This window comes from Trichophyton verrucosum (assembly GCF_000151505.1).
Source record: "Trichophyton verrucosum HKI 0517 chromosome Unknown contig00197_1.f1.exp, whole genome shotgun sequence".
Taxonomy (NCBI): Eukaryota; Fungi; Ascomycota; class Eurotiomycetes; order Onygenales; family Arthrodermataceae; genus Trichophyton; species Trichophyton verrucosum.
In genome coordinates, this window is record NW_003315525.1 from 1 (window position 1) to 8,518 (window position 8,518).

At 49.7% G+C, this 8,518-nt stretch overlaps 4 protein-coding genes across 4 annotated transcripts; all 4 read right to left on the reverse strand.

The window, feature by feature from the left end:
- Positions 1-679: 679 nt before the first annotated feature.
- Positions 680-2,816, reverse strand: TRV_02095 (uncharacterized protein; the record flags this gene model as incomplete). Its single annotated transcript, XM_003023706.1, has 6 exons — positions 680-1,077; positions 1,120-1,716; positions 1,776-2,181; positions 2,242-2,390; positions 2,465-2,534; positions 2,688-2,816. 6 exons carry the CDS (start codon positions 2,814-2,816, stop codon positions 680-682), a joined length of 1,749 nt encoding a protein of 582 aa, XP_003023752.1.
- Positions 2,817-3,297: 481 nt separating this feature from the next.
- On the reverse strand, positions 3,298-3,934 carry TRV_02096 (uncharacterized protein; the record flags this gene model as incomplete). The annotated part of the gene is made up of 2 exons (XM_003023707.1): positions 3,298-3,506; positions 3,670-3,934. The coding sequence occupies 2 exons, from the start codon at positions 3,932-3,934 to the stop codon at positions 3,298-3,300; spliced, it is 474 nt and encodes a 157-aa protein (XP_003023753.1).
- Positions 3,935-4,650: 716 nt separating this feature from the next.
- Positions 4,651-6,353, reverse strand: TRV_02097 (uncharacterized protein; the record flags this gene model as incomplete). Its single annotated transcript, XM_003023708.1, has 4 exons — positions 4,651-5,174; positions 5,246-5,608; positions 5,676-6,095; positions 6,266-6,353. The coding sequence occupies 4 exons, from the start codon at positions 6,351-6,353 to the stop codon at positions 4,651-4,653; spliced, it is 1,395 nt and encodes a 464-aa protein (XP_003023754.1).
- A 439-nt stretch (positions 6,354-6,792) lies between these two features.
- TRV_02098 (KOW motif domain protein) lies at positions 6,793-7,928 on the reverse strand (the record flags this gene model as incomplete). The annotated part of the gene is made up of 2 exons (XM_003023709.1): positions 6,793-7,470; positions 7,512-7,928. The coding sequence occupies 2 exons, from the start codon at positions 7,926-7,928 to the stop codon at positions 6,793-6,795; spliced, it is 1,095 nt and encodes a 364-aa protein (XP_003023755.1).
- Positions 7,929-8,518: the final 590 nt, after the last annotated feature.

Genomic DNA, 8,518 nt, shown 5'->3' on the forward strand with positions numbered 1-8,518 from the left:
ACACAACCGGTTGCATCATAGTGAGGTGCAATTAAGCGGACGGTAGGAAAAACAGGCGGACGAACGGACAGAACACGAGTAGCCAAACCATTGGAGATGAAGTGCAGGACAGTAAAACACTGGGGAAGCAGATGACAGGGGATGAAGTACTGTTGCAGACAAAACGCCGAGTACGGGCGAAGACATAGAAAAAAGGGGGAAATGTGCTAAAACGGAAGATGGTGAACGGATTAAACAGAGGGAGAGCATCGGGAGCATAGCTGAGCAGGTAGATGAAATCACAGCCAAGACGAGGGAAACGGGTCAAGGGTGATAAGGGTACCTGAATGACCGATGGGATGGAAGCAGAGAACAAAGAAAATATGAAGGAAACAAGCACTTTTTTAATCTTGCCGTTAGATTAAAAATATTCTCAAATGTATGTCGTGACCCATGAAAAAAAAAATATAACAATAGGAAAAATGTCCTTTTTTTTGGTGATCTTTCCCTCTGGGACTTTTGATATCTTCGGCTGAGTTTAAAAATGGTCCGTTCTAAACCAGCTGTTTAACGGAGAGAGTACATTTTTGTCTTGCTTTGATTTGTTCCTGTAAGATATCCGTGAAGTAAGGCCTGGGTATATGGGGGTATGGCAAAACGAGAGAAGGTCCTGTGGGTCTAGAGTGTTCAAAACGGTGGTTCAAGAGGAGCATGTGTATGTGTGAGAGAGAGAGAGCCAGGCGGGATATGGAGGGACGGCATATAAAATTAGAAATAGTTGTCGAGTGGTGGTAAGAGAGTGCAGGCACCATGGCAGGAACAGGTAACGATCGGAAGGCGAGCATCGCAGCAGCAAAAGAATCAGCTGTACCCGGTATAAAACGGATTGGAGTGGAGAAGAAGGCCCGAGATACCCATGGTTAGTTGTAACGAGAACTTTCCCTGGGCCGAGAATGGCAGAGAGAAGTAAAGACCAGGTCGTTCGCATCGGTCCAAAAAAAAAGAGGTCAGAGAGGTTGAAGGAAATATAGAGGTGCTGAGTGGTGCATGAGAGAGAATGCATCCCCGCGATCAACCTTGACAAGCGCATCATCTTAGCTAACACGAAACGTTACGAGTCATTCTGGACTCGAAACCTACCACAACACAACGCCTTCATTATCTTCTGCATAAACGTAGGCTCTGGTTCTGGAGCCCTTCGCGGTTGTTGTGCCTGACTCGTCATGGCCTGGTTCCCTGGGGTGTTGACTCGATTTCCGGGAAGATGTACGTTAGAGTTTTGGAATTGAGCTTGTGTCGAAGCTGTAGGCGTCGTAGCCTCGAGTCCCCCCGCCACTCCGTTTTGACGTTTGACTTGCGGCACGCCTGAGGCGTTTGGCCGCTCTCGCGCTTTCCCAACTCCGGCTTTTGCAGGAGAAGGGGGCGGGGGCTGCGCGGCGTTTAAACGGTCAGCGGTGACACCAGGCCGATGGGATGCTCGGGGGGCTGCAGAACCATGGAGGTCACGGGCAGAGCTGTTAGGCAGAGCATTGGCGCCGTGCAGGTGGTGGTGAGATGAGTATGGCTTTGCCGCCTCCCAACCCTTGCCTCCATTAAGCTTCATCCAGTCGTACTCTCCATCCTCTACATCTCCCGTATTCTTGAGAGCCTGGGTGAAAAGGTCACGTAGATAATCGTAATCGGGTGTGTCCTCGAACCCGAGGTTTCGGACGTACGTGAGGTATTTGGTGAACTCCTCTGTTGACGTTTGGTTAGCTGGGGAGGGCCACTGCTCCAGGTGTATATGAAAAACGTACCAGGGAAGCCTTCGCAAAGATCCTTGATGACGGTGGTCTGTTTCTTCTCTCCGATCTTTTCGTACTTCTGCTTGTTAGTAGCAGCCTTGAGTCCCTGCCATGGTAGACCACCACGTAGGAAATACATGAACACATGGCCGAGGGCTTCGAGATCGTCACGACGTGACTGCTCTCTGCCCAAGTGGGTGTTGATACTCATGTACCGAGCAGTACCTGATAGGGACTTTCTCTCTCGGTAGGGGATGTGCTGTTTGGTCTTGGGATCTCGGTACTGTTTAGCCATGCCGAAGTCAACGACATGTATGACATTGCTGGCCTTTGAGTTCGGCCGGCCAATTAGAAAGTTGTCAGGTTTGATATCACGGTAGATGAGGTTTTTCTCATGTATAGTTTGTACTCGCGACAGCTGGAAGATGCAAGTTAGTTTGCTTTACGTTGAATACAGCAGACGTTGGTGACAACATACCATCTGCTTTGCAACCATGACGACTGTCTTGATGGAGAATCTGCGGTTACAGTGATCGAAGAGGTCTTCCAAGCTGGGTCCAAGCAGGTCAATGACAAGGATGTTGTGTAGACCTTCCTGGCCAAAGTAGTAGACATTGGGGATACCGGCTACCCACACAAGGCTGTCAGCAAGACTATGTCGCATTTGCAAAACGACAACAAAAGAAGGGTCAACGACTTACGGCATCCAACGAGTATCTTGTATGTCCGGTACTCATCTCTAAGCTGTGGGGCATCACTCTTCCGGGGTTCCTATACAAGTGGCAAGAGTAAGAGATTTCCATTTCCGCACAGTCAAGAGCCCGACATAGGGGGTCCAAAAAACAAAGGAGTCTCTCTCTCTTTCCCTCTTGTTTAAAAGAGGAGAGGAGGATAGTAGTAAGAGTAAGAAAGAGAACGACGTACAAACTTGATGGCGACCTGCTGGTTGTTGAGGAGGTTTGTGCCTTCGAAGATGACGCCAAAGGAGCCTTCACCGATCTTCTTCCCGACCCGGTAATGCACACCGACGACGTTTGACGAACTCGACGACATGGCAGGCAACGTAGTAAAAACCGACGAGTCTATCTCTGTGTATTCTTTTTCTTTTTCTTCTTTAAAGAGCAGTCTACCGGGTATATGTGTCGCTATCTAGGAGCAGAACGAGGTGGGTGAGGTCAAACAGTCCGGGTGTAGTTTATTAGGGGCAACAAAGGGCGTTCAGAGGGAGAAGAAATCGAGACAGCCCGGTGCAGAGCAACCACCTCGAGAGCCAGGAACCGGCGATGGCAGCGACCGCAGGCTGGTGCCAGAGGGCAGAGACTGAGGACTACGGCCTTGCAGTGCCCTGTTCTCTGTGCTGAGCGCTGAGGGAGCAGCCAGCAACGGACGAGGGGAGGTCGGTCAGGGAGCGAGACGCAGCCAAGCAGACAGAGAGCAAGGCCAGCGAGGCAGCGAGAGAGGGAGAGGAGGAGGAGGAGCGAGAGCAGGCGAGACGGGGGACCATCCACGACCGGCTTCAGCGTCAGCGTCAGCGTCACTCAGGTCGGGTGCTGAGCATGAGGTTTTTTGGGGGGAGTTTGCAGAGCGAGGAAGAGGAAGAGGAAGAGGAAGAAGAGGAAGAAGAGACGCAGGCGACGGACGGCGAGGAGCGACGAACGACGAGCCCAGGAAAGGCTTTCGTCGCTTTTGCTTTGGCTCGTCTCGAGCCGGGGGCAGAAGCCAGCGGCCGTATCGGTATTACCGCTGGACGGCTGGCAGGCCCCCCTGGGTGCGCGCGCGGCGGCCCTGGCAGGCCTCGGTATCGCGGTCACGCTGCTGTACCCTACGCCTCTTGGTAATCTATTCACCCGTTTATTGGCCAGGCCGGTGATCAGGTCACGGGATCTGTCCAAACAGGAAAACCTACCTTGGTCTCCTTTTTTTTTCTTCTTCTTCTTCTTCTTCTTATTATTATTATTATTCGCTTTGGACACGCGACGAAGACGACGAGGACGAGGACGCAGATGAAGCCGCAGAGGAAGACGGGGGATGGAGAGGAAGAAGTAGTAGTAGTAGAAGAAGAAGAAGAAGAAGAAGAACCAGCGAAAAAGGTCAGGACGACGTTGTAGCTGCAGCAGCAGATGACTCGGTTGGCCGACGAGAAGGGCCAGCAGCAGCAGTTCCTCCTCCATCCTGGCCCTGAGACGCAGTGCATGCAGGGGCTGTGACGGGCTCTGCGCCAGAACGCCCCGAAACTTAAGCGCCAAGCGAAGTGTTTATTCATTTTTACGCAACGGGGTTGGCGCCTAAGTTATCATTCTGGATGGGTTGCCTCATGTCACTGGGGATAGTAGGGGTTGGATTACGAGCCTGTGAGAGCCTAGGGCCAGTTTGGTCAAGTTCAATGTCGATAGAAAGAGCTGGAGGAGTTTTTTTTTATGGAGAAAATATGGTTATCTCAAGCTGTGGACTCTGATCTGTCCTTGAGCCGTGGTGCGTTATTTACTACCATCAAAATACAATATTGAAATGATAAACATCTCCAGTCGGCAGAGGATAGCATTCTATAGACCGATGTTGCTGCTTATTTACTACACTGATGGTGTTGTGCTCGAGGAAGACTAGTGCTCTGGCCTGTCGATCCGCCATTGACCCCTGTGGGCGTAACGGAACGAGTGTATGAGAAACGACCTGGTTGATAAACTGATAAGATGATAAAATGGTTCAACACAAATGGTAACAATAATAAGAGAAAAACGGGTGACCAAGTAGACAAGTAGATGATAGACAGCGTCCAGTGTTCAGCTCCCTCATGTTCCAGCACGGGAATATCCAAAATGTCGAATAACGCCGGTATCAGACCAATTCCAAACGTCAACCTTCTCCCCTTTTATGACGGATACCAAAATCATGCACCCTGTGCATTGTCGTCTCCCTCCTCCTCCTCACTACTCGAACCACTGCCTTCACTCTCCCCCTCACTTCCGGGGTCGTAGTCATCCTCCTCTTCATCTTCTTCATCTGCTTGTTGGTTCTCGAGTTCCCTCTGGGCCTTCTGCAGCTCCGATTCTTCTTCCTCTGCTTGCGGAACGCCCCCATCATTCATTCCACTTCCATCGTCAGCCCCATCTCCGCCTCTTGGTGCATTAATATTAAGCCTCTTTGCACGGCGCTCCTCAGCTAGACTGGCATCCTGTAAGCCATGTTTCTTGATATATGCATCAATCCCCGGATAATCCGCTTGGTCAATCATTGAGAACTCCAGCTCCTGCATTTCGTCCGGCTTCGCGGCCGAGCGTGTTGTTATGTTCAGGTTGAATGTCCGCTGAAGCACAGCCGTATATGAAATAGACTCCACATTTTCAAATGCAATAAACAGAACAGGCTTCTTGAAACCAAAGAAGATCCCGCTAGCCAGGAAGAAGAGGTACCCTGTTCAGATCAGACGAAACCAGTTAGAAATGTCAAACGATATGGATAGCTGATACAATGGAATTGTATACCTTCTTTACTGCCTCGGAAGGCCTTGACGTGATATGCCTTCTCGGACTTTCGGTGAGCTTCGGGGGTGGCGCTCACGAACTCTTTCTCGTCAGGACATAATACTTTGACATGCTTCAATTTTCCGTCTAGGAAACTCTGGAAGTATGTCTGATATGTCTCCGCTAAGCTCGCACTCTCGGAGACTGGAGTTCCTGACCCCAAATATGCACTTCGAGGAGGTGCATCAGGCACCGTCCAAACTATAGGTTCAAACGTAACCACTCCATCCGGAGCACTGGTGATTCCATCCTTGTACTCCGGTATAATGCAGAAATTGAACTGTCGTTGAGCTTTTTCCGGGACTGGGAGACAAAGGACATGTTCTACATCCCGAAAAGTAATGAGTATCGTTCTAGAGAAATTCCGGGGTTAAAGTGAGGCGGCTCTTACCGATTTTGCCAACAGGAACGCCGAATTCAACCTCACCAGAAGCCTGATTCCTAGCTCTAATATATTCATTCCCACCTCCCAGGTCCTGTGTAAACTCCAGCCTGAGCTTCTTTCTTTGAGGGATGGTAAAAGAGAGGTCTTGCACGTATAACTGCAAGTCGGCGTCCCCTTGTATGCCAGCAATCAACGCAGAGTCTTCTCCTCCCATCGCCCCAGGCGCAGCAGACCCAGCGAATCCATTGGCCACTTTCCTTTTCTTAGCAGCAGGTCCTTCAACTGGCGTGATATGTTGTTGTTGCAGGCTCTCCGTAGCAGGTGCTATGCTGTAGGCGCTGTGAAGCTGGCTCTGGTGGGCTTCCCGTTCAGAGCAAATGAACCTCGCGATGTCTTCGAACAGACCGACGCATTGGGGATACTCAGCTGGATTTTGGAAGAGACAACACAATTAGCCAGATATTCAAGCACATAATATACTCTTTTATCGTCTCACAATTTGATAGAGAAGAGATCTTTGTTCGTTTTTCCGCGTTTGTCAATGCAGTTTTGGCCACTCCCCGCGCGTCGTGGAAATGAAAAGGCTCAACACTCACAGATAGCTTCGAGAATGCGTCCTTGCAGGGCGGGATTCGTCTTGAATGCCTTGTCTATAGCGGCTTCATTCACCGTGATGAACCCCATGTTGCTGGTATATATCAAGGTAGATCCTGGAGTTGTAGTGGTTGATTTCAAAGTTGAAGCAGGTTGGAAGCTAAAGAAGTTGGTTAAAGGTTTTCGCGGGCCACGCGCGGACAAACAGCCCGTACATTAAGGGCTACCTATTTTTAACAACCTCTGAAGTGAATGGAACTTACCATTATGCATACAAGAGAAGGTACTGTGTATAGTGAGGGAATGACTATGTTATTGTAAATTACCGGAAGGCAATTCAGACCCTGTCGCATAGGGGGACTTTTGGCCAGCAGAAATGACAACAGAATGGAAGCGCTATTTCAAGAAATATCGTACACGTAAAAAGATTCTAATACAGCTTGATAAATATACAGTCCCAATGAGTCCCTATCGAAGCCTTGGAAAGACTGACAACTTGCAGGGAGGATTATGCGGTAATTGTCCTGCGTTAGCCCTGATGCTGCTGCTGTTGTCGTTGCTGCAGCTTCCTTGCCATGAAATTCCCGATAAAATCGGTAGTCTCACCAGATAGCTTGAAGTTGCCATTCTCGTCCTTTTCCTGCTCTCTCTGCAGCCTCTTCTCCTCAGCCACCTTGGTCAAATACTCGGTTTGTGGAGTCACGAGCGTCCTCTGCTTCGACCACTGTTCGAATGCAGCTTCTTCCTCCTTCTTCGCAACATATTCTGGATCATGTCGGGTACGGAACTTCGAGTATTTGTTTCTCAGCTCGTCTATAACTGTGCTGGGCATTGGGTAGGTCTGCAGCGATGGGAGGTACGATTTGTTTTCCACTTCAATCTGGAGTGTATCAACTGGATGATCTTGAAAGTCTGGCTCTTCCGTTTCGGGCCAGGGTATCTCAATGTCTAATCCCGATATGTATCGTGTGTGTCGTGGAGTGGTTGAGCCGTATGGGCGGTCTAGGAAAGGGCCAGCTCCGTAGGCATGCTTGACAACAACATCCTTTACTGTGTTGGTAGCAGGGTCCTGGAGAGGGACCACAAGCCGGACATCGTCAAATGAGTTTGGAACGGGATACGAACGGTATGGACGCTTATCGCTGTCTCCTGCTAACGCAAATGCAGGGAATTCCACATCGAACTGGGCAAAGTAGATAATTAGCAACTGGGTCAAAAGAAGGCCAGGCGTCCGCAGGACAGAATTACCATATTCACTCCTTCAACAGTAACACTTTGCGATTCTTCATCCACCTGAAGAACTTTGCCAATTTTTCCCTTGTCCCTTCCTCTGACCATGCACACACGGTCACCGGGAGCAAAGGTCACATATTTAACCCTCTTCGCCTCTGGGACCTTAGGCATCCGTAGACGGTTGGTTGTAACTGTTCCGTAGAGCACATCGCGATCGCCAAAATTCCTTCGAGGAGCTAATGGCCCCTTCAACCAGTCCTCTCGACGATTCTTTCGCTCCTCAATTGCTTCATCCAGTAGACTCCGGTTATACGCAAATTTCTCCTTCAGGTCTCCTTGAAGCTTGTTGCGGCGGTCTTTTTCAAGGACTGCTTTTGCCTTGCGTTTAGCCTGGTTGCTCGCAAGAGCAGCTCGCCGTAATACTTTCTCCATTGGTGTCTGGTGGTCGCAATGCGTCGTTCATCGACATAAAAACCATCCCAGCCAGAGAGTCCAGTTTTCTCCAAATGCTCACAATTTTTGACCTGATTAGATAAGCATGATATCTCTTGGCGCGAGCTTCTTCCCAAAGAAGCGATTGACGACGGGCATTTGGATCTTGGAAAGACAACGTCCATATCAATAATGGATGGATAATGGCCTATGTAGACGTTGGTAGGGACTAGTTCGTGGCTGGAGATGTGATGTTTATGGCATAGAGCCCATTTCGCTATCCACCAGCCGATTTCTCATGTTGATGCACACGCAAATCCCTTGTCGCGTCCTCGCTTACAAGCTCACTATGAAATCAGCGTAAGATTGGTTACTCCTCTAGCTCCATGTAACTACGCTGCACTCTGTCCTAGCTATGGAAGACTAATATCTTATCTCCTTGCAGGCGGATGGGGGTTCTTGCTTTCCCGTCTTCTGGCAGGCCGCGTCAGTCAAGACGCTATTGAACGACAAAGAAGTCTGAGAATGATAATACTTTCACCTCTGTGGCTGTGTGGCGGTGCGCTGTTCGAATCCCTGCAATTGACATG